This window comes from Coturnix japonica, chromosome 4, assembly GCF_054131305.1.
Source record: "Coturnix japonica strain WE chromosome 4, WE-NBRP24, whole genome shotgun sequence".
Taxonomy (NCBI): Eukaryota; Metazoa; Chordata; class Aves; order Galliformes; family Phasianidae; genus Coturnix; species Coturnix japonica.
In genome coordinates, this window is record NC_140666.1 from 19,282,910 (window position 1) to 19,306,591 (window position 23,682).

General features: G+C 45.1%; 2 protein-coding genes across 3 annotated transcripts; one reads left to right on the forward strand and one right to left on the reverse strand.

The window, feature by feature from the left end:
- Nucleotides 1-5,804: 5,804 nt before the first annotated feature.
- LOC107312864 (uncharacterized) lies at nt 5,805-17,142 on the reverse strand. 2 transcript variants are annotated; one of them, XM_015860674.2, is made up of 11 exons: nt 17,017-17,142; nt 13,339-13,499; nt 11,715-13,169; nt 11,187-11,279; nt 10,525-10,629; nt 9,738-9,847; nt 9,061-9,255; nt 8,075-8,237; nt 7,111-7,276; nt 6,906-7,000; nt 5,805-6,314 (listed from the first exon to the last, which is right to left on the reverse strand). In XM_015860674.2, exons 2-11 carry the CDS (start codon nt 13,493-13,495, stop codon nt 6,229-6,231), a joined length of 2,625 nt encoding a protein of 874 aa, XP_015716160.2. In that variant the 5' UTR covers nt 13,496-13,499; nt 17,017-17,142; the 3' UTR covers nt 5,805-6,228. The 2 variants fall into 2 exon arrangements, with proteins under 2 accessions (XP_015716160.2, XP_015716159.2); XM_015860673.2 differs by lacking the exon at nt 17,017-17,142 and having other exon boundaries at nt 13,339-13,888.
- A 268-nt stretch (nt 17,143-17,410) lies between these two features.
- On the forward strand, nt 17,411-23,681 carry LOC107312866 (cis-aconitate decarboxylase-like). The gene is made up of 6 exons (XM_015860676.3): nt 17,411-17,523; nt 18,109-18,163; nt 20,189-20,376; nt 20,541-20,633; nt 20,913-21,118; nt 21,713-23,681. Exons 1-6 carry the CDS (start codon nt 17,503-17,505, stop codon nt 22,629-22,631), a joined length of 1,482 nt encoding a protein of 493 aa, XP_015716162.2. The 5' UTR covers nt 17,411-17,502; the 3' UTR covers nt 22,632-23,681.
- The last annotated feature ends 1 nt before the right edge of the window (nt 23,682 follows it).

The window sequence follows — 23,682 nt, forward strand, 5'->3', positions numbered from 1 at the left end:
AATATCAGCAGCCCGGTTCGGCTATGACCTTGAGCAGACAGTGGTGACACCCTAAGATGGCAGGATGTGCCCACATTTCCATTCTGTGCACTGTGCCATAGGATGAGTTACTATCTGCAGCCCCTGACCAGGCTGACCTTATCTCCTCAAAATTCCCATGAGCCTGCTGACTGCCTGTGGCATCCTTCCACCTGCATCCTTGCAAAGGGTCAAGTCACCACCCCAGGTTATCAGATCTTGTGTGGCCTACGGCCTTCCACAGCCTCTGTCCTCCTTCCTATCTCCCTGCAGGTCTCCAGGCCCTTCTTGCCTGCCAGCAGCTGTGTTCACTTGCAAAATATACCAAGTTCAAATTACTAAAAGAGAGCCTTTAGTGGGAAGCAGAAATGATGGTACAGGAGGAGAAATAGGGAAGGAGAAGACAAAGTAGCTTTGCTTAGACCAGATCCAATGAGCAGCGATGGCCATGACCAATGGCCATCAGGACACAAGCATGATTCCCCTTGTCCCTGATGGGAGCTGAGATGGGTTTCCTATAGACTTCCAGTACCAGTATTAGTGTTACAGTCTCCGCTGCACTTCCAGGCCCTAGCTCTCCAAAGACACAGTGAAGAACTGATCAAGCTAAAGCCCTTTTGTCCACCTCTCCTCACAGATAAATGTCTGGTATGAAGCAAAGTAGCTCTCAGGGGCCTTGTAGTTGAAGGCTGTCTTCATACATCTGATGGTCCTTTGAGCTTTTCTTGGCTGTGGTGCTACAGGTACTCCTGCATATGGAGGAACAGAGTTCTACCACATCTGTAGGGGAAAGGTAAGAAATAGTGATGTTTTTGTGTGCGCAATGAATGCTAGTCACAGGGCTATGATCTCACTGTCTCCAGGAAAACACCTCATAAAACTGAGAGATAATGTGAAAGAATCAAGGAGTGAAAAACAAACAAACAAAAACAACCAAACAAACAAAAGCAAAACAAGTATAAGGAAGAAGGAAAGTAAGGAGAGTAGGGTTGAGCAGAACCAAAAGCAGATAACACAACTCTTTGTGCATGAGTCAGCTCCAGGTGTGGAGGAACCAAGTCCTGAAATATACTGTCACGGCCATGTCCCTCTTGGGATGGTGTTCCATCCATCAGACTTCAGTATCTCTCTTAGAACAGAGACGTGATGCCCTTCACCACCAGTGATATTCCGTGCAATTTGCTTCCGTGATGATATGAATCAACATTCTGTTTTGCAACAGCATTTTGCACCACGTTTCTTTTAATAGAACAGAAACATTCTTCCCCCTTGTCTAAACCTTCTGCTCCTGTCAGTGCCTCTCCATTTCTTTCCTTCCACTGCCTGAATGCACACAGAAATGTGCTGCTCTTCCCTGGCCAAACTGATGTTCTGTCCTTGAAAACCATCTCGCTAAAGCTTAGCTGACTCCTGACTCCTGAACAAGCGCTAAGGTTAAGAAGTGGATCAGAATAAAGAGACCATCCACAGGAGACATTTAGGGTCAAATGTGACATGGTTGAAATCCAGTATCCCTAGTTCCCCTTTGTTTGGGATCTAAAGGCCTCATTGCTCATTGCCAGCTTCCAGTTGGAAATGAGCCTTCAGCAATACATAGCATCTCACAATGGAAAACACAGCAAGAGGCATTAAGGCCTATTGCTAATAGCCCTAATGAAAGGACCCTGTGTTTAAAGAGCATGAATAAAGGGATTGAAGGCTCGTGTTGTTGATCTAAGGGAGGTGTGTTTGTTCCTCTCTAACTCTGCAAAAATGCTAGCAGGAGTGGTCTAGGCTTGGGGAGTTTGTTTTGAGTCCCTGGGAAGAATTGCGAGCACACAACTACACAACAGTTGATGTTCACCAAGTTCTTGAACTAAATTACTGTGAAACAAAGACTTGGTACATGTGTAGAGTCAGTGCTGCTCACCCACTGTGCGTTACTTACTGATCATACTCCAAGTTCATTTGTGATGGTAACAGCTCAGAGCACACTGGCGAATTTGGTTTAATACTTGAGTAAGGTGGTAGAGTGGACAACCTGATGTGCTAACAGAAGTCATGAAAGATCTCTGGACACCCAACAGCTACTGGACTTAGAGATGTTCATACTGGGAAAACACTTGAATAAAACCCTCCTGAAGGCAGAGAACTTCATCAATTGGAAAATCAGGACTTTTCTTTGGCTTTTCTTGAAGTTATTTCCTGGGCACATCCTCAGTCAGATTCACTTTTACAGCTCCTATATTACGGTGGTCTCACACATCAAATTGAACATTTCTGACCAAAATCACTAGAGATTATAAACAACAGGTCATTTAACAAAAAGGCTGTGTCATGATGATCATGTAACAGAAATGATGAGATAATAGAAAGGGGATATACCCAAATCTGTTTTGATAAGGAAATATTACTCTATTTAGCAGCACCAGAACAGCAACAAGAAATAAAATGTGTTTCCTTGTTTGCTGAAGAGAAAGTCACACTCATTCCTGGAACAGATCGAGGAAAGGCGGAAGAAGTCATGCAGTTTATCGTTTTGAATACATCTATATTCCCTTTGTTATCTCTCAGCTGATACTGGAAAATCAGTACAGCACAAACATCTCTTAGCCATATCTTCTCACCATTCAATAGTCACAAGACTGAATCTCAGTGTAAACCCAGGTGGTAATAAATGACCTGTTTTCTATAACCTCATTTGTCTGCTTCCAAATTTAGTAAGCAATAGAAACTCAATGCATAGAACGTTCATTGTCTCTAAATTTATGGCCAACTGTACATAAAGACTGTTCATTGATTAAATAGTGATCTGCTGATAGGTAATCCTTTGATCTTCAAGAATATTTCCTTGTTCTTAAGGAAATAACTCTGAAAAATCATGGTTCTCCTGAAAATAAGCTATCATCTGAAGCCAAGAGGGAAAATTGCACCAGCATATACAAATACATGAAGCATTATTTGTGAAAATATACATTTTGAGGTCCCTCTATAGCTACTGCTGGCACTTTGGGCATCTTCAAATTATGATTGAGAGGAAAGAATGAAGCTTTCAGTGTGTTTATGCCCTCTGAGATGGAAAGAGGTGTCTGGTTGGCTTGAGGTAAACTCATTTCATAATCCAAACTCAAGCCATAGACTAAGACTTGTGGATTTCAGTGCTAGGTGATTTCTTTATGGATCTAAAAGCATTCTGAAGTTTACTCCTGCCTTAACTGCCTTGATGAGCTTGTCCCAGAGGAGAGAAATGAAGCCCTGCCCAGGGGACTCCAAGGGGCTGAGTGTTGTTTTGAGGGGAAAGCAACCCAAACAAGGAATTTTTAAAGGGCCTTTCATCTTGGATCTTTACAACACTTTTGCCATCTTTGTCTGCCATCAGTAGAAAGCATGCTCTTATGCTTTCTTATCTTGCTCCTCTTATAGGCTAAATTGTAGATTTGTCTATAGCTCAGAAGTTGCAAAACGGTTCTTATTTTAAAAGCTGATTTTCTCACCATCACAATGTGTCAGGTGCTTTCCTTGAGGGCTGAGACATTCCAGTCGTGATTTACCTTCCAGAGAGCAGCAGTGCAAGGTGAGAGCTGCTCTTGCCATTGGAAAATTGTTCACATAGAAAGTCTCAGGAGATCACAGGCAAGACTTTGTCTTGGTTTAACAATTCCTGGGCTGTTTATTGCACTAATCACAGCTGGTGGCAAAACACACATCCTTCCCTTGAGCCAAAATGCTATGGTCACTCTCTCAGTCCTGTGCCACCAGTATAGAGGCAGTCTAATAAAGACATTGTGGAGGGGACAAGAAGAGACTTCCTTCCTTTTTTATTGTTACTGCTATAACAATTTATGACCACCACTGACAACTGTATTTGTTTGGAAGGGTCAAGGAGTTTTTCAAGTATTGAAACAAGAGCAATCCCATGTTGTGAGACTTCATCACATGCTTGAAGTCAAGCACATAGAATCATAAAGGTTGGAAAAGATACCTAAGATCATTCAGTCCAACCATTCAAATAGTCCAGTATGCTGGGCAATGGACCTCAGCTAGCCCGAAAGACTAAGTCCTTCATAGCACTGGGGCTTGCAGAAGATCAACAGCTCTTTGCACTACACTAATGGCGAGTTGTAAATAGTGGCTTTCTCTCCCTGTTTTTCTAAAATAGATACACAATTCATTTACCTGCACATTTTAGCTAAACATTCTATGGCAGCATTTGCAGCTGGGATGCACAAGAACTACATGTAACTGTGAAGAAGCAGGGCTTTATTGCACTGGCTTCCTGATGGCTTTGTTGCATGCCACTTTGGGTTGGAGCCAGAGAGAATGATGGCATTTTGCAATATCCCCAGAAATCCCTACCATTTCATCTCAGCCCTCCCTGTCTCCCATGGTTTCCTTGCTTCTCTCCCAGCTGGCCCAGCCTTGCTCTGGCTTTCCCAGCATTTGGGTCCGTGATGCCAAATGCAGCTGAACCATCTGACCTGTGTTGTGAGGTGCTTGAGGGGACAGAGAAGGGAGATTCCTGTTCCAGGATGATCTTGCCCTGGGGAGAAGGTGACACATGGATTGGTCATATAGCTGCTACCCTAGCTGATGGCTCACCAGGACATAATATGTGCTTGTGTGTGGAAGAAGGGTACAGTGTGTGCAGAGGCTTGTTTAGCTGTCTGAGGGTATGTGAAGGGAGGGGAGCGTGACTTCATTCCACTTAGAGAAGTTGGCGTTGGCTGGAAAACCAGAGTAGGCTGGGAATGCCCTGCAGTGCCCAGCACAGCCTACAGTGAGTGCCCTCGGCAGAGAGTACTGGTGAGTTTTAGGGTCAGAAGGCTCCAGGTTGCAGCGTGAAGGGCAGTCTCTGTTCAGATCTGAGGAACAGATGCCAAAGGCTTTCAATTGGGACTGTGGGTAGTGAAATAACATCCACCACCTGGAGCCAGAGTCAAAGCTGCTATTTAAGAGGACTTCTGAGCACAGGCTAAATGGCAGGCTGCACCTCGAGGAGAAGCACAGGGACAACAACCCTAGTGCCAAAGCAAGCCAAGCACGCTCAGAACCAGAGTCAGTGTTTGTTTACATGTTCATAATGAGGTGTGGGAGGAATGCAGCCCCAAAAGCCCCACCAGGTTTGGCTGCTCAGGTCTTGGAGAAGCATCTGGTGATCTGGGAGGGAGGGAACTCCTGCTCTGATGTGACCCTGGGGAGAAGCCCACAAGAAGCTGAGCAGGATACTCCAAAGCCATGGTAAAGGGGAGCTGGAAAGGGGTTTGTCCCTTGGGTAGTAAGAGGTGGTGTTGCATCCATGCCAAGGGAACAATCTGCCTGCCCAGAGTAGGAGGGAGGAGAAAGAACAACTGTAGGGAACTGGCAGAGATCTGCTGCTTGGACACTGCTTCTGGTACAGGGAAAAACATTACAGAAACCCTCCAAATCTGAATTGCACATCTATGTTTTGAAGCCAGCCTTTGAGCCCTAGCTCATTGTTTGTTTGTTTTTTTGTAAGGGTTGTCTTCCTTAAGAGTGAATTCCCCTCTTTCCCAGTTTCCTCTCAGTCTCCATTTACCATGGACCCACATCAGCTGCTGCTTTCTGCATGGAGTACCCCAAGACCAGCTGGGAAGTGCCCTGGTCCAAGCAGGGAGTGGCTGTGAGGATGCCAGAGCAGGGCAGGGGGTGAATAACTCGCTGTACACCCGCTGTCAGGAGCGTGCCTTCCCTTCCAGTATTTATTCCTTCCCCTAGCACTTAGTGGTGGAGCTTTGCAGTTTTTGGAGGATGGATAGTTTGGTGGAAAGCAAGTGAAACCCAAAGTCTTTTCCTTACATTCCAAAAAGAAGATTTATTTAGTTAAACGTAGCTGTTTAAAATACACAGATCTGAGTGTTGTAGAAGGGAGTATGCAAGCAGGCATGAAGTCCACAGTCCAAGGCACTCAGGAAACACTGGCACTCTGGGAATTCCTGCAGTGCAGCATCAGCTCCTGATCCTTCTGGCACTCTGTGGGCAGATTTCCCAGCGGTTTCAGGCACTTACTGGAGATAAACAATTAATAGCCACAGAATGCTCCCAGGAGAGACACTGGGAGGGAAAGTGCTGCTGCTTCCCAAGGAGGTAAATGCTTGATTAGGGAAGGTATGGCTTTCACAAGGCCGAGTTCTCCAGCAAGGTGTGGGACTCCTTATGTCTTTTTGTGGGAGAAGATGCTGTTCCTTTGCTCGGGGGAGGTTTTCTTTGGTGTCAGACTGCTCTGTTCTTTATTCTTTCAAATATCTGCATCACCTTGCCTGCTGGTATGCAACCTTCTCTCAAGATGGTGATGCCACCTTCCCAGAGCAAGAATGAGACAATTAGGATAAACCCCAAAGGGGGAAAAGAAAGGAAAAAGGATTAAGTTTCAACATAAAAAAGAACACACTGAACCAGTAAAGCCATCTAGATGCTTACTGCCTCCAAATAATAAGCTTTGTCAGAAAGTAAAGACACCCACCAACACCAACACAGTGCTGAATTCAGGAGTTCAGTTTTCCACTAAAGAATCCCACCCAAATGATGACCCAGAGCCAGCAAACAAGACTACAGCTTGTGCTTCTATGTTACTGTGGATGAATACCTATTACTCTACCTTAATTCTGGTGGTTTGCAAGGAACACACACCCTTCCTTTCAGAAGCATTCACCCTCTCACTTGAAGCATTTTTGCTCTTCTAAGGCAAAGTTTGAGGCACCTTTGCTTCTCACCACCTCATTCTGCCAATACAAAGGCCCTCCAGTGACATCTTTTGTCAATACATCAACATGTTTGTAAACATCTGGGCACTCAAGACCTGTTTCTCTTTGAAAACACTGTGCTGCCAATTTGATACTGTTGAAAGCAACCCTGGAATATTCTGCTGGAAAGGTGCTTCTGACACTCACTTTCATCAATCCTTGTGCAGTTGACCACAGTTGATGCTACCACTTCATCAGATTCTCCATCACAGAGAACACCCTCCAACTTATGGCCAAGACGCCTGTAGGGAAAAGAAGAATGAAAGCTGAGTGGTATTTCATACCACCTTATGGCTGCCCACTTGTTGGGTGGATGGCAGAGCAGTAGAAATGCAGCGAACAGGGTACTCACGAGATGACCATGTCATGATGTGTGCTGTCAACCTCTCCACTAGGATTAGCAGATGTGATTGCCAAAGGCCCCGTCATGTCAATGAGGTGCACCAGGACAGTCAGGTCAGGCACTCTGATCATTATACTGTCTTGAGTTCCCACTCTGCTGTAGCCCTCTCCAACTCCTTGAAAGACAGACAGAAGAGGTCTACTTGGCAAGGCATTGTAGGAAGACCTAGTCTCCTTACAAATGACTCTGCTCCACATGCCAAATAAAATGGCAAGACTCCTTGTGCAGTTTCAGAAAAGCAGCATCTTTGATCAGAAATCCATGAAAGCAGTGGCAAGATTTTGGGACTAAGAGAATAGTAAGAATCAGAAGGGAAAACATCACAACCTCGGTGGCTGGAGATCAGCATAGCTCTTTTCATAGACAATGGATTTACCTACATCCCAGAATCAAATTCCTTCTGATTGTTTCCCACCCTCCCCACCCTTTGCCATACAATTCCACCAGGTCAGCACACATAACTCCTATTGCTTCTCTGTTTTTTAACATTACCATTGATTCCCAGAAACCAGGTCTAAGTGTGAATCATACTGTTTCTCACAATGTTTTCTCTTGGTCCATAGGTCAGGAAGGAAAAGGGCCCAAGTACATCCTTCTGTTCTGGACTGCTCATCTCTTTTTGATCCTCCACCCATGCCTTGCTCATTCCTAGCTAACAGCAATGAGCCTGCAAGATGTGACCCTCCCAGGCTGATGAGCCTCCCTTTCTTTGAGTCTGATTGAATTAAAAAGACCACCATGGTGGTTCTCATTGTCTATGAGTTATTCCAGCTCTTTAATATCCTATATTAAATGCCGTACTAAGATGTGTACGAGGTGTTCTTAAAGGTAAAATGAACAGATCTCCCCCTTGACATCTCAAAGAGTCTATTGATTGCTGAAATCATGAAAGGTGTTGTGCTGTTCATCTCACCTAACTTCTTCAGCCACTCTCCTTTCTTGATAATGCAGCCAACTCCACCTGGGTAAACATTTTCCATGAACTCCCACAGCAGTGGGCTGATTGGGGGAGCAGCTGCTCGCAGCTGATCCAGGTTTGAAATGAAGATGCAGATGGGCTTCTCTTGAGGCCTGTCCTAGAAAAACAAAAAATAGAAACAAAAAGGTCTGCATTGAGAAGATCTAAGTCCACTGGAGTCCTAGTCTTTAGTTCTTTGACATAAACTTGTTATAAAGTGAGCAATGATACGGAAGGAAAATAAAAGAGCTCACAAAGCAGTGTCATTTCAGTCCTCAGCTGACATCACTTTCAGCAGGGCCAAATGACTAAGGAACTGGGCATGTATTTACATTCTGTTTATATTCTCTCATTGACAAGGAAGGTTAGCATTGGCACCAAAGCAGGACAGAAAAGACTGCCTTTGTTGCTGATGTTCATACTAAGTGCCAGCTGAGATAGTCTGTTATGCTTATTTCTCCAGGCTAGCCAGGAAATTGCCTCATGGAGAACAGAAGGGGCCAGGCTGCAAAAGATGTGTTTAAGGTGCAAACTTTGGGTCTTATTCCAGCACTGAATGTCTCCCAAAGTCTGGGCAAGTATAAACCTGGGATTCTGATTCAGCACTTCATAATGCAGAGGACAAATACAGGTTTGGACCCACTTAGGACACATGTCCAGGCTGTTCCAGTTTGGATTTTTGTTTTGCCCCCTTCAACGAAGCAGAAAGTTGCTAATTCCCAGTGCTACACACCCAGATCAGTGAATGATCTTCCCACCAGAGGCTCAGCTTAAAAAAAAATGGTCCATGGCCTTTTGTGAAACTCCTGCTAGACTCTACCTGCTCAGTTCCCAGCCAGAACAACTTGAAAGGAGGAGTTCCCATTTCTACTTGCGTACATTACTTATCTATGGGATGCCAGCAGGATCCAATTAACAAGACATTAGCTTTGTATCCGCACCTTGATTCTGTAGACTTTCTCAATGGCTTGAGGGTGTCTGCAGGAGGCTGCCAAAGCATACACCGTGTCTGTTGGGACCCCGCACACTGCCCCTGTGTTCAGCAAGTCAGCGATGGTCCTCAGGCCACTGGTACAGTGGGACTTGGGGCAGATGCAGGGTGGGGAATCTTCAGTGTTCTTCTTAGAGCTCTGAGCCTGGCAGTAATCAAAACCATTAGTGTGGGAATAAGCCAACATATGAAATAGAGGGGATGATCTGTTCCTGTTGGTTGCAGGGGAGTTGGACTAGATGACCATTAAAGGTCCCTTCCAGCACAAATGATTCTATGATTCTACGATTTGGTCTCCTTGAATGCAGGTATCTCACTGTGCCGTGATCTCTTGGCCATCAAAGGGCAGAGGCAGCACTTTAAGGTGTGCTTCACCTAAAGCAGGTGACATTTAATTTGTAAGTGTCCCTGCCTCTCCTCCAAGTTTCCATACACATTATTCCTAATGGAAAGTACCTTGTTTTTAGCTCAAATCTCCCTACAGCAGTACTGGGACAGGGATTTCAAATGGCAGTAAATGGGTCAAAGAAAGGGAGATAGAAACTGGAACTCCTCTAGACAAGACTGAATACCTTGGAATATTCTCCTAAACAAGGAAGCTACACTGTTACACAAAGCATCTCTTACTGTAAACAGAGAGGGTCCCATCATCATGAGGTCCTTCCCAAACATGCTGTTTGCAAGAGATGCTGTTGCTCCGTAGAAGCAGATGATGCTGAAGATGCATAACATTACAACTGAAAAATCAAACCACAGAGGGTCAAAGGGAGGAAGAGTGCTGGCAGAGGTTTATTTTCTCTTGTGTCTCGTCTTTCCAGAATGACAAACTTACTTCAGCTTTTCCTGTCATGCTACATTTACAGTCCAGCACATCTGTAAGTCTAAAAATTCAAGGCATTTCCAGGCTGGTCTACCTGACTTTTATTTATTTATTTTTTTAATTTGCTGGTGGAAAACCTTTTAAAAAAGCATTTTTCTAAAACACTGAGGATAATTTCGAATCAGTCTCACTTGCTACAGAGCCAGAATTTGAACAGAACTACATCCATTCACGTCAATGGATTATTTAGTTCACTCCAAGTCTTGGCTCACCAAACAACTACTAGAAAGTAGAACTGTACAGAACTTCAGGAGTTCATCTTGATCCAACAGTATCAGCCATGCTAGATGTTTATTAGGGAGCCCAAGGAGCTGGAGATGGTATGAAGAAATATTTCCTCCTGCAGTCATGGAGCCAGAGGGCTCGGCATCTGCAGCTTGCACATACTCAGTCTTCTAGGGAAAGATGACACAATCTTTTGTTTGCTTGCTTTTTTCCATACTGAACTTAGGCAGAATAATACTCCCCAAAGAGAGACCCACTCACTACACCCTCTGGGTGAAGTTTTGAGGACCAAGTTCACCTAGAACTTACTTTCAAATGGCAAAGGGAGGTTCTCCAATGTGAAGAGCAGAAAACAAATGGTCAGGAGCTCCACTGCCAGGGTCATGAAGAGAAGCACCACGTTAAAAGAGGAAGCTGTGGAAAGAAATACAAACAGGACTGACCCACATCAGAGAAATGCCTGTAAAAATGTGTGTGAAACAGCAGAAGAGTTCATAAATGAACTTAATTGTATCCGATCCGACTTCCCTGTTCACAGAGATATGGATATGGTTTATTTAGTCCTTGGCTTTCAGGAGACAAACTGCCAAGCCATTCATCTGCCAGTACTCTGTGCTCACATGGAAAACACTTATCGGGCAGCCAAGAAGAAGCTGATTTACAGCAGCTGGGCTGAAGTGTGACTGTGGTTATATGCCAGTGGCCAGTCCGTCTAACACTTTCACCTCATTTGAACCATTTATTTTCTTTGAAAAGTCCTTCCTTTCCCTTGTGACTGTTTCTTCCAAGCCCAGCTCAGCTTCTGTTACTGGCTGTGGGCAAAACATTTCAGTTCTTGACTAATTGGTGTGACAGAGAGAGCTGAGGCTCCTTTTCTTGTGCATTTCCTCCACAGAGTGTCCACAGATGGGAACAGTGATCTGGCCCCAAACACACCACAACAGTTAATCATCTGTGGTTTTGAGACTTACCTAAAATCATTAAAAAAGCATTGATCACCAAAAAGGCAATAGCACCAGCAGTAAATCCTTCACTGTTCCCCGCACCAACGTTCAACAGGTGGCCTGAAATAGGACCAGAAATTTTTGTTGCAAGCAAGCCATTAACAGAGTGACAAATTTGCAGTTTAAATGACTACAATTCAAACTGATAGTGATTGCTAAGAAGAATCCCATTGGATTGGAATCTATTGTATCTGTAGTGCAAACTAGTTCAGCTATTAACCAAAGAACCAGTGATGCTTATCAAAAACCCTGATGGTTTCACTTCCAGCTTGTAAGAGACAAGATCTGTCTGCAAAGACTAAAAGCTTCCTGCCTCTTAGGCAATAGCTTTAAGTTTTCCCAGAGGTACTCATTTCAGTAGGACCTAGCAGGGAGGCCATATGAAATGCTTCTGAACATGATGCTGAATAAGGCTTCTTAAAGCCCAAACTGAATTTTCCTAAAAGCAACTCTTAGTTTTGGGACAGCAAAATAGAAAACTTGACACTTTGTTACCTGCAAACCGAAGCCAGGTCCACGCTCCCCAAAAGGCAGAATAGCAGAATGGGAGAACACAACCAAACCTTCTGCCTCCTTGAACTTGGATCCTGCAGACATACAGCTGCACTATGGCTCCTGGGATGAGCACAGAGGGTATGGAGAGTTGTTGCCTGCTGGGATCACTGAGAGTACCCTGGATGGCAGAGACTGCTGCCAGGCCATTGCAGATGTAGAACAAGGCATCTGGCACTTCAGCTTTGGTGCCACTTGGGAGGTTCTTGGACCTAGTGAAGCACATTTTGGCAGCCATCAGCGTGGTTTGAAGAGCTGAACTGGACAAAGCTTGTTTGCCAACTGGAATCAAAGCCTTCTCCCCGATGGAATTGATAAGGCTGGCAAAAGTGGCATACATTGAGAGAGCGGTGCAGAGGCTACAGGCAGCTCCAAGGAACGGGTAAGCACCCGACACTGGGATCTGATGGATGAAGGCAGATGTGAGGATGATGAAAGAAGCATTTTGCAACATCTCCAGGGTGTCTTTGTGGGTTGACATCAGGAACAGCATGCAGGCAACAACCAAGAAGAACCACCCTCCAAACATTCCCAGCCTGCTCTCCTGAGCTTTTCCTGGCTCAAGGAAGGTGGTGAGTACAAATTCTTCCCAAGACATGACCAGCCAGAAGAGGCTGTGGGCACCAAACTTGGTAGTGTAGTAGACATCACCTCTGAGATAGCTGTAGAAGCTGGAGAGAAGTTGGCAGCTGGAGATTATGGATATCCACGCTGCTCCAACACAGAAGGTCTTCATGTACCCAAAGAAGTAAAAAGCAAATATAAACGGAGAGACAGTGTCACAGATGTTGCCTAGGGCCATTGGCTCAGCATACTTTGTATTCTTTTTCTTCTCTTCCCCAATGGCCTTGGAAGAGCTCTTCTGTGCTGACCCCAGTAGCAAGACATTGAAGAGCGGATGCCCAAAGCCTGGAAGGATGTACCGCTGTGTGATGCCCTTCAACAGAAGGGCCATGGCACCATACAACCCACACAGGACAATAACAAGCTCAATGACACCTGACACTATCAGGGCCCACTGGCCAAACAGTGCAACAGCTTCGAACACCAGGGCAAGAGCAATGGCCCCAAATATGAAAGGCATGATGTAGTTCACTGTGGCTGAGCAGAAGGAAAGAATAAAGGAAATGGAGATGTAGGCCACAAGCCCTGCCACGGCACTTTGGCTGGTAGAGAGGTGAGTCATGGTGGTGGACAGGAGTTGACTGGTGTTCCCTGAGGACAGTGTTATGTTCTGCAAAGGGGGATAAGCAGCTGAAATGATGCGTGTGGCTCCATAGCTACTCCATAGAGCAGAGAAGGTGAGAAAGGCTGCGCCTCCGAGGTGGTCATACTTCCGGAAGGCAAGAAATCCTGCCAGGAGCTGGACAAAACCTCCAATCAGGATGAGGTGAACACCTGAGAAACACAGCAAGACACCAGGAGGGAAGCAAGGCACAGGATGACCAAACACTTAGGGACATCCCACCACAGATCCCATAAGTGATGTTTGTGTCAAGTCCTCTGGTCCCCCAGTGTTTGGGCCAGGTTCCCGGTAGAGGTGTTCACAAAGAGCACCATCACCCACCTGTGAGGACATCCTCTGCTCCCTGTGGCCTCAGGCCTGTGTGCACAGTGGCAAAGTTCTGCAGGCAGAGGAGGAAGGCGCTGACGACGTTTGCCAGGAGCCCCAGCACGGCTGGCTCGCTGTAGAAGACAGCTGCAAAACCCACCGTGCTCACCATGGCCCTTTCAGACAAAACAAGAGTGTCAGTGGTCATCCCCACAACCTCACCATCTCTCCACATGTGTCTGCGTCTAGACCAGAGTTCTTCGGCCTCGGGCGCTCAGCCAGAGTCCCAGAGCCTTGCCCCTGCTCCAAAAGGGAGAAGCTGGTGACAGGCTCAGGTGTTTCCAACGTGCCTCCCTCCTCATCACTTGGGACAAAGGCTCCATTCAAAGTACAACTTTAGGTGCCTACTTTCCAGAGGCCTATCCAGAAAAAACACACACAACCTATTTAGGCGACAAAGATTTCTGGCAAAAACATGTTTAGGTGCCCCAAAGCATTGCAGGTGGTGGTGATGGTTCCAGTCTTCTCTTCTCTGGGCTGCTGGAGATGGAGAGGAATGAATAGCCTAACACAAATGAACAAACATTCAGATTAAACCCACAAAGTATTTTTGAGCCAATCCAGGACATTTCTTATCCACTGTTACAGACAAACAGGCAGGCACTGCACACACATACACAGTCTCCCTTCCAGATGGAATTTTCCAGCTCCATCCCTTTCTTAAAACCCCAGTGACTAAATAGTCTATTTTCAAACCCTTCATACTTCTGCCATTAACTCGTCTGTTTGTAAGCAGCCCCCACATTTCCATTCCTCTGCACTCCTGGGTACCATGAGCTGGAGTTTGCTCTCTGGAGGTTTTTGTTAGGAAACAAGGATGAAAATAAAACAGTAATGTTCTTGCTTTTTCAGTATTTTTAGAATATTTTGTGACCTAAATGAGCTGGAAAGGGAGAAGGTGATGTATTCCATTCTCAGCCATTCCAAAAAGCCTTTTGGAAAGAAAAGAAAAGAAAGCAGAGCTCCTGTTGATAGGGGAAGCGGGGAGGAGTGAAGGAGCAGATTCTGTACCACCCAAAGAAGAACAATTGTGTGACTACTAATGAACCTGAATCCCAGTGTCTGCTCTTAAACACACAGTATTCCTGGGCAGGGTGAACAGTCTGTACTGACTCCTAACAGCTCTGAACTGATTTGACAAATTAAACTCTCATGAAATTTGGAGAGGAAACATGTCCCACCTCTGGGGAACAATTAATTCATTTGATTGTTTGCTTGCACTGAAGGTTGGGCTTTTCAGTTCAGAAAGCTGCACCATTTCACAGTGCTGCAGAAGGAGCACACTCCTGTAACATCAAACACCAGTATGAATTACTGACCTGAAGGAGGCCCTCAGAAATGATGTATGCTCAGAAACTTCAGACCAACAGCCACCTGTGCACTCCATGAGGTTCTTACATTTTATAAGGCACTTCAATATAAGCAAGCAGCTTGGTTTCAGTGGTTATATTTGGAATAGGGATTCAGTACTAAGTTCCTCCAGATGTTTCGCTCTGAAGCAGCTCAGACAGCAACTTTCTAGGCACTCTGTTTTGAATTGGACTCTGGAGGAGGGTGAGAAGGATTTTATGGAGGAAGATGGGCTGGCTGGGTGGCTGCTTGGCTCAGAGGAGCGATTTCCTATTTGCAGACTCGCTTGGTTTGTGTAATTAACCGTGGTAGCAGTTTTAGAGCCTGCAATAGCTTGGTTTTGGGAGGGATGGGAAGAAACAACCCATAGGGCTGTTTCCTTCTGCTTACAGTGCTCTCCTTCGTAGGACATCTGAGAAGTACCCAAATGGGCTGTATCAGGACATGTAGGTATAAGAGGAAAGGAAACAAGAGGATTTAGATCAGGACATTAAAAGAAGATGATGAAAGAGCTTCCCTTGGGTGAAGGAAAGCTGGGGGGCATGAAGCAGCTGCAGACTGCTCTGCTCACACTGGGGATGCAGACGTGCACTCCCTGCCCCATGATCATTTCAGCAGCTGGGAGGCAAAGTCCATAACCTCCTCCTTTCATTTCAGGCAACATAAGGACACACCAAATTAATCTCAGTGGTAACACCATCAGTAATGGGCTGCACCAAGACTGGAGAAACCAGGAAACAGTGGTGTTTTCTTTTTGAAATATGCCCAAGCCTTGCTTGTGCCTACAATGAAGTCACTCATCAGTACTGTTGCTATCCATAGTGTACAGCTGCTCCCTCCAGCACTTTGTAAGGACCCACTTCTCCCATTCAGCACAGAAAATGGATAGCATAACACCTCTGCTCCATACTTGGTGCAGCAGAGAAAGGAGGGATCAAGTCCTTCCTTGAGATTCATGCAGTGTAGCTCTTGAGGTGAGGATGGTGTAGGCAATGCAGGGTGGTGTGGAGGCAGAGGAGGACATGGAAAATCCCTTTTTGCTGTCTGAGGGCTCTCTGTACAGGGTAGCAGCCAGCACAGTCACTGCCCAGGAAACCATGAGGATCAGTGGGGCACTGCCAGGCCTTTCCAGTTGTTGGCTTACTGAATGGACGCCCAGCCTGGGGTGATCCTCGGGCAGCAAGAGCAAAGCCACAGCAATCAATCTCCTCCACCTTCTCTTCTTTTCCCTCTTGCCTCAGACACGCTTCAGCCTTAGTTTTACAGTAGCTGGCTCAACCACTGCTCTTCCACCCTTGGTGTGGCCTCTGAGCCATGCCACATGGCTGTAGCCTCAGAGCACCCTGTCCCTTACAATAGATCCCCATCATGCCCTCCAGAGAAGGCCATTCCAATCTGATTCCCCATCCCACCTTGCCTTTACACCTGTGCTTTGCAGATGTCACTGTGTTCAGCTGCTTCACACTAACTTCTGCTGCCCATGCTTGTTTTCCTTGACTACCATTAATGGGAATATGCTGGTGTCAGGACATCTCCATGGAAGGCTGGAGCAAGGCTCGGCATGCCATTGGGTGCATATATAAGTACAACATTAAGTTTTCAGACACTTATTCCCCCGTGGCACTTCACAATTGGTTTTATATCCCACCTTATTAATGGTAACCAGCATTTACGTAGCTCTGAGAAAATACTGTCTTTCAAGATAAGCATGTTAAAAGAATGAAATGCAATGCCTTTTGGACAAGCACACAGCAAGATTAACAGTGCACTACAAGGCTACACAGCTGCAATAAATATCACAGCCCTGCCTCTCTTCTGGTGGAAAACAACACAAAGTTGCCCGAGAGACATCACTGTGTTTGCAGTGACCAAGGTCTGGTAAGTATTTAGTAAGAAAACTTAACCTGGTTTTTAACACAAGATGTACCACACCAAACTGACATCCCAGACAGAATATGCAGAAAGTTAAACGTCCCCAAGAAGCACTATTTGATAAAGAACAAAGCTGTGGTATTTACCCATGGTCCAAAGGTTCATTTGGGAATAAAAGTCCCCAATGATGACTCCCCCTGGAAGCCCCAGCCCATATTTCTGATCTGCAGTGAGATCTCAATGAACCGGCAGCACATGGCTGGTAACACTGCACAGCCAGCTGTTTGCAAGGAGGAGAATTAGGATTCAGCCAAATGATAATACAATGAATGTATTATTGGGAAAACAACAACAAAAAAGCATCAAAAAGAAACACCAATGCCACACTTCTCCCTGTGCAGCTTGGATTACCTGGTTTGGTGACACTTCAGCTCAATGGGAGGATGGTCTTGTCCCTCTCATTTCCTGGTAGGTACCAGTTTTATAGTCCTCCTCTGGAGGAGGAGCCTGCAGCCAGTTGCTTCACATATTGGCACCTGTAGCATTTTGGAGACAGGAATTTCCTTGAACTTTGTCAGTTATCGTCCTAAATCTTTTATTATTTCCTGAAACCAAAGGGGTTTCCTTTCTGTTTAGCGCAGAAAAACCACCCCTCCTCATCAATTCCCCCCACCCTCTGAGTCCCCGGAGGCTGATGTCATCTCACTTGAAATTCAGTTGCAGAAAAAAAAAAAACACCAACAAAAAAAAAAAACCCCAGCACCAACAAAAAGCAAATTGCCTTTCAGAAGCATATATAAACCCTGACACCAAAGCACCTTTCAGACGAACACCTCTCCCAGCCCTTGAATAGAGCAGCGCAGAGCTGGGCATTAAGCAGTGGGAGCAGCCACCAGAATGGTCTTCTTAACTTTGCAGGTAAATACTATTTTGTGTACAAAACTTATCCATCTCTGATCTTTCCTTTCTCACTTTAAGGAGGTCTTGTCACATTCCGAGCAGTTCCCAGAGTGGTCAAAAATTGTCATGGCATTAAATAGGAACCTGCCCCAATATTAACAAATCCAGATGGTTTTCACAGGCACTTTATTCACATTTACTAACCCCTTCCTTCCATGGCTGGTTCTTTTATACATCCCAAATGTGTTCTTCATGGTGTCGTGGTGAGGTTGCTCTATTTGGGATGTGCTGTGTGGTTCTATCTCCTCCTGCCCACTCGGAGCTGGTCCTGCTCACGGCTGCAGGAGGATCCCATGGCAGGTCTGCTTGTCTGCGTGCCCCTTGCACTGCACTGCTCGATTTCCCTGGCTGTTCTTGGCACCCCCACCTGGCTGAGCTTTGGAAAATACTTTTTTTTTTTTCTCCTTTAAACTTGTTAGCTCTGAAAGTGAGCTTTATCCGCTCGTTTGATCTGTGTCTTCCAGTGCCGTGTTAGAGGCACAACCATTAAAGGCAGTTCAGGCAGCTTGGGTGACAAATGATCTTTCTCTGTCTTTACTCTAGAAATCCCAGAAATTCCTGGCAAGCTCCCGGCAAGTGCACAAAACTGCTGCTCACGGTTTGTATCTGTCTGCTGAACCCTGTCCTTTTATAAAGAGCATATCAACATAATTGTGTACTTACTAAGTATACTATAAGTATAAGCTAATCCTCCCATATTCTTGGAAGATAATGCATGCTGGGGGAGGGGGGTCTTGTTACAGTGATTATTGCCCTGAGCAGAACAAATGATAAAAATGTTGATTACAAGCTTTGTGCCTAAATAGAGGCTTTAACTGGCTGAGAACCAGACTTTCCAAATTCTTCCACTTTGGCCATAAATTGAAGATATTTGAATTGTAGCTGTCATTGCATAGATTCCTAACTCCTGTGTTTGCTCTTACATCTTTCTCACATCTGACCTTGCTCTTAGCATTACTTTAAGGGATTGTCTGATTACTTTCTGTGTCTCACAGCTGTATACAGCTTCCCTCTTCAGACAAATCAAGCATGGCTGGGCGGCGCAGCCCCTTGGTCTGTTATAAATGTTGTTTATTAACTTCCATTTGAATAAGTTCTTAATGAAATAAATGCAATTTGTGGCACTTCAAATGCTTGAGACAGCAGAAATAATAACCTATGCAAATCCATTTGCTCTCAGAAAGATTTATTAGAACAGAATCTTATTTTTTAATTCAGTTCTGCAGTAGAGCTGTCACAGCAGGGTGAAAACGCTGCTGTCATTAGGTGTCTTTTATTGACGGGTTAAAAATATCATTACCACAGTGACAAAGAGTAATTGATTACAGTAAAACAGCAAACAACATTTCATGGGTGCAGCACAATTCAGGCAGATTTTCCTTCAGCCTCTCCCATCCAATTGGAGTTCACAGTTTCCCCCTCCTTGAGGGCACTGGTGCTCCCATTTGCAGTGTGAGATGCCCACAGGGAGGGCACCGATTTGGTCTGCAGAAGGGTTTGCAAACTGCTGAGTGGTACAGATTCCTATAGTGATCCATTCTGCAGAGCTGCTGCAAGGGGTGAATTTCTTTCCGTGAGTCACAGCAATGATGACATTCTCAGCTGTGTTTACAAGTGGATTTCAGACTCCCCGGCTCTTGGTGAGTCCAAACACCATTGCAAGCAAACTGTGAGTCAGTAGGCATGACATTTAAGAATGAATGCACCCTAGTGAAATTAGGGAATGGTCATTTTGTCTAATTGGGAAAAATTCTGTTTAAAAAATATAGTGTCATGTGTACTTGTTGATTTTTGATGATGTTTCCTCTAAGCTGTTGAAAGAAAGGGGTTTTATTTTCTTGCTTCACTCATCTTGACTTTTTCATGTATTGGTTTCATTTGTCTTTTATTTGTACACATGCATCTACCCTACCAGCACACAAATATATAAAGACATATATGGAGTTGAAATCTTGCAAATACTAGCTATACTGAATTGTATAGTTTTCCTACTCTCAAGTGAGCTCTCATAATGATATTATAAATTGCAGTGGATCACAATAACTGTAGTTCTATAAATTCATCAAAACAAAGCAATTTGTCACTGAAATAAAAATGGTTCCAAATTGGATATTTTCCATAGAAATGAAACACCTTTAATGATCTGGAAATGGTGACTTCCAGGTACAAAGGTGCTAATAGTCAGTGCTATCTGCCCAGATATAACTTATAGGTCATAAATACAGATGCTGACTTTTCCCTGGGAAGTTCAACGTGTTCCTTCCTACCAGCAAAGGTATTTTCAGAGATGGAGAGAAACTTCCCTTTGAATACCAATCTCATGTGATCTGCTGGTTTAATACCCTTCTCAAACACAGGCTATAAATCCTCTGATATACTGAGCTGAATAACGAAAGGATGTACAAAGGTATTTTTCTCTGTAAGTCCATAGGGCTTAGGAACTTTGCTGGCTGAGTCCAGATTCCTCACTACCTCATAGGACCAAGTTTATTAAAAACATCCTGCATTCTCCACCTGTCTTTCCTCTCAGTTAATCTCAGTGAGACCAGAAGGTGAAGAGCTGTGAGCTGTCATCCCATGACCCATAGACTTTTAACCCCCTCCTCTCTATTTGGTGCTGCAGTGGTGGCCAGGAGTGCTCCAGAGGAGACTGTGACCAGCAGCTTTGCTTCCTTCATCCATGCAGTCCGACCTGAGCATCTGTCCAAGATCGTCCGCCACAGAAGCAAGAGGATGATCCTTGACAGCATTGGTGTTGGCCTTGTGGGCAGCACAACCCATGTATTTGATATTGCTCTGAAGTATTGCCTGGTAGGAGCAGCCTCATTTTGCTGTGTGTTTTTGTGGTCCCCACTTTGATCCCATCAGCACAACCATGATCTTATGTCATGGATACTGTAGGACTTTGCCTTGCAGGAGTGCATCATACAATCCCTTCTTTACTCAAGATTCTAATCTAAATCTCCTTTTCACAGGATCTGTACTCTTCAGTTGCCGTGAGCAATGTCTATGGCAAGCCTGGTGTGAAGCTATCCCCAACTCTGGCTGCTTTCACTAATGGTGTTGCGGTAAGACAGGCTTTTCCAAGAGAAACTCTGCTTTGCAGTGCCTTCAAAACACTAATTAGTATTACAGAAAGATGTCTAGGTGCCTTGGAGGGACAATGGAGGCCGAGAAGTCATGGTTTGCTCTGTAGTCTTGCAAACTGTTTTTAGAGGGGAATAACCAGCAACCATAGGGATCTCTGTATGATAGGCGCAAGTTGCTGTAGCCTCAGTGAAATTAGCAAGGATTCCCTCAGCTCTCACCCACCCCACCATCATGTTCTTATCTACTTTGCCCAACAGACTCACTCCATGGATTTTGATGATACCTGGCACCCTGCTACCCACCCATCAGGGGCTGTTCTGCCAGCTCTGCTGGCAGCTTCTCAGATGCTACCTCTGAACTCCAAACCCAATGGCCTGGATTTCCTGCTGGCATTTAATGTGGGCCTGGAAGTACAAGGAAGGCTCATGCATTTCTCCACTGAGGCTCACAATATCCCCAAAAGGTAAACCTTTTTATTCACCCAGTAGACTGATGGTAAGTAGTGGTAAGAGCTAGAGCATGGTGTAGTATTTTCAGGGACAAAACCAAGCATAAGGATGCGGCTTATCACCCTGTGGTAGCTCACATAGCTTTACAGGCTCAGTGCCACTATACCAAGCCCCCTGGGAAAATGTCCAGGTCTCAAACAGTAGCAGAGGTCAACCATATTTCCCTGAAGTCTCAATATGGCCACAAAGAGTGAGCATGGGAAGAGGCTTGGTGAGTCTGTTCATGGGCTTGTTCAGCGTTTTAAAATGCCACTCCAAGACCCTCTGAACTCAAGATGAGGATAAAGTTCTGCTGAGAGACAGAGCCCAATTCTGCCAGGGCTGATGAAGTACCTCTTATCTCATTTTCATTTGGTGGCCTTCAGTGATCTTTCCCCCAAAATAACCACCAAGATGACTGAGATTAGTGAAGTTTCAAGCAGAAGCTTAGTCTGCATATGGCTAAATATTGAATCAGGTGAACCCCATATGCCACAGATCCATGAGAGATTTCCACTGGCTGATTTTCATTGACACTTCCATTCTTATACCTGCAATTTCCCCTTTAGGTTCCACCCTCCTTCAGTAGTCGGCACTATGGGCAGTGCTGCAGCTACTGCAAAGCTGCTGTCTCTAAGCTTGACCCAGTGCACCCATGCCTTAGGCATTGCTGCCTCACTCGCAGGAGCGCCTATGGCAAATGCTGCCACACAAGCCAAGCCATTGCATATTGGGAATGCCACCCGCCTGGGCTTTGAAGCAGCACTGCTGGCTGCCCGAGGAATGGAAGCTAACCCTTTTATTCTGGATGATATCTCTGGTTGCTCTGGATTCAGTGCTTTTTACAGCATCTATCAACCCAGACCACTGTCCGCACCAAGTGATCATCATGAGTTCCTCTTGGAGAAGCAAGATATTGCTTTCAAGCGATTCCCAGCCCACTTGGGGATGCACTGGGTAGTGGATGCTGCCTTGTCCGTTCGGAACCTCTTCATCAATTATGCGGGGTCCTTCTCTCCCTCTTTGATCCGTACCATTGTGCTGAAAATCCCAGTGTCAAAGTACATCAATAGGCCTTTCCCCAACTCAGAACACGAGGCCAGACACTCCTTCCAGTTCAATGCCTGTACAGCCCTTTTGGATGGAGAAGTGGGCCTCAGCTCCTTCACAGAGAGCAGCATCCATCGGCAGGAGCTGAGGGAACTGCTCCACAAAGTGGTAGTGGAGCACCCTGAAGATAATGCGGCTAACTTTGACAAAATGTATGGAGAGGTGGCAGTGCTCCTGAAGAGTGGGGATGTCCTGACAGGCAAATGTGACACTTTCTATGGGCACTGGAGGAAACCTCTCAGCAGGGAATCACTCCTGAAGAAGTTTCGATCCAATGCCTCTCACGTGCTTCCAGATGAAAAGGTAGAAACCATCATCACTATGGTGGACAATCTGGAGAACCTGTCAGATAGCTCCCATCTGGCCTGCAGCCTGTGAAGGAATGCGTTTTTGATGAGGGATTTATCTCAGAGAAACTGATTCCTTTCTTTGGTGCTTTACTATTCTTTTCCAGTGATAGGAAAGTTGTTATCCCTTGAAGTCAAAGTAAATGCGTTAGTATCAAAGAAGTCCATGAGGCAAAAGGTGTATCTGTGTAATTAGTACACAGATTAAATTTGACTCAGTTGTTTCTGAGTAGCTGAAAGCTGACTACAGATGCCAAAAACTCCCATCCAGCAAAACCTTCCAATATGTCCAGTGTTTAGGAAGTTGTTGTCACTCCTCTATGTACAAGGAATGGTTAAATGACTCTTAAAGCCTCTATGTCTTATCTGAATGAAATGCAGACACTGAGGAATCCTACATCAGTGCTACATCTATATCCTATACCTCCTGCAAGGTGATCATAGGGCTGTGGCACATCATCCCTCCTGGGTGTGGACAGATCACCCAGGCACCATCAGAGCTAGCTTTCCAGAGGTCATCTTTGTAGTCAGTGAAGAGATGGGCAGCTCTGGATTGTCACTTGGGTGCAAGCATGCTGTGACTCACACTGGGAATTTCCCGTTTCTTTCCCCTGACAGGGGAGAAAACATAAAGAGGAAACCCCTAAATCATCTTTCTGGCTGTGGTAAAATCTGTGACTTGTACTCCTGAGTAACCATTCACTGAAAGAATTCTTACACTTAGTTCTTTCTGAGCAGCAAGATGGAGAACTATGCAATTTTTCTATGCACATCAAACAAATACTGTGATTGCTGATCCAAAGGACTTGTTTCCAGTATGATCATGATGTAGATACAGAACCTGCTGGGAAATTCAGGGCTGTCTTCTGCTGAAAGGACTGAGATGGGACTAGACAGACAAGAAAAGGAATGTGGGCTGGTTCGTTTTTAGCTTGCTAGTAGTGGACTCTACAAAGAACTTCCTAGCCAGAAGAAAATATTTGCTCAAATGATGTAATCCACTCATAATGTAATCCTCTCATACTGTCTAGCATAGTCACTCTGAATCATTCTAAATAAAGAAATGAATTCTTTTTCTTTTC

Coding starts and splice junctions, on each gene's coding strand:
- LOC107312866 (XM_015860676.3), top strand. CDS start 17,503: ATGGTCTTCTTAACTTTGCAG. Junction 20,634..20,912: donor CTTTCACTAATGGTGTTGCG/GTAAGACAGGCT, acceptor TTTGCCCAACAG/ACTCACTCCATGGATTTTGA. Junction 21,119..21,712: donor GCTCACAATATCCCCAAAAG/GTAAACCTTTTT, acceptor TTTCCCCTTTAG/GTTCCACCCTCCTTCAGTAG.
- LOC107312864 (XM_015860673.2), bottom strand. CDS start 13,558: ATGTGGAGAGATGGTGAGGTTGTGGGGATGACCACTGACACTCTTGTT. Junction 10,630..11,186: donor TGCTTTTTTAATGATTTTAG/GTAAGTCTCAAA, acceptor TTCTTTCCACAG/CTTCCTCTTTTAACGTGGTG. Junction 9,256..9,737: donor TGGGACCCTCTCTGTTTACA/GTAAGAGATGCT, acceptor GATTACTGCCAG/GCTCAGAGCTCTAAGAAGAA.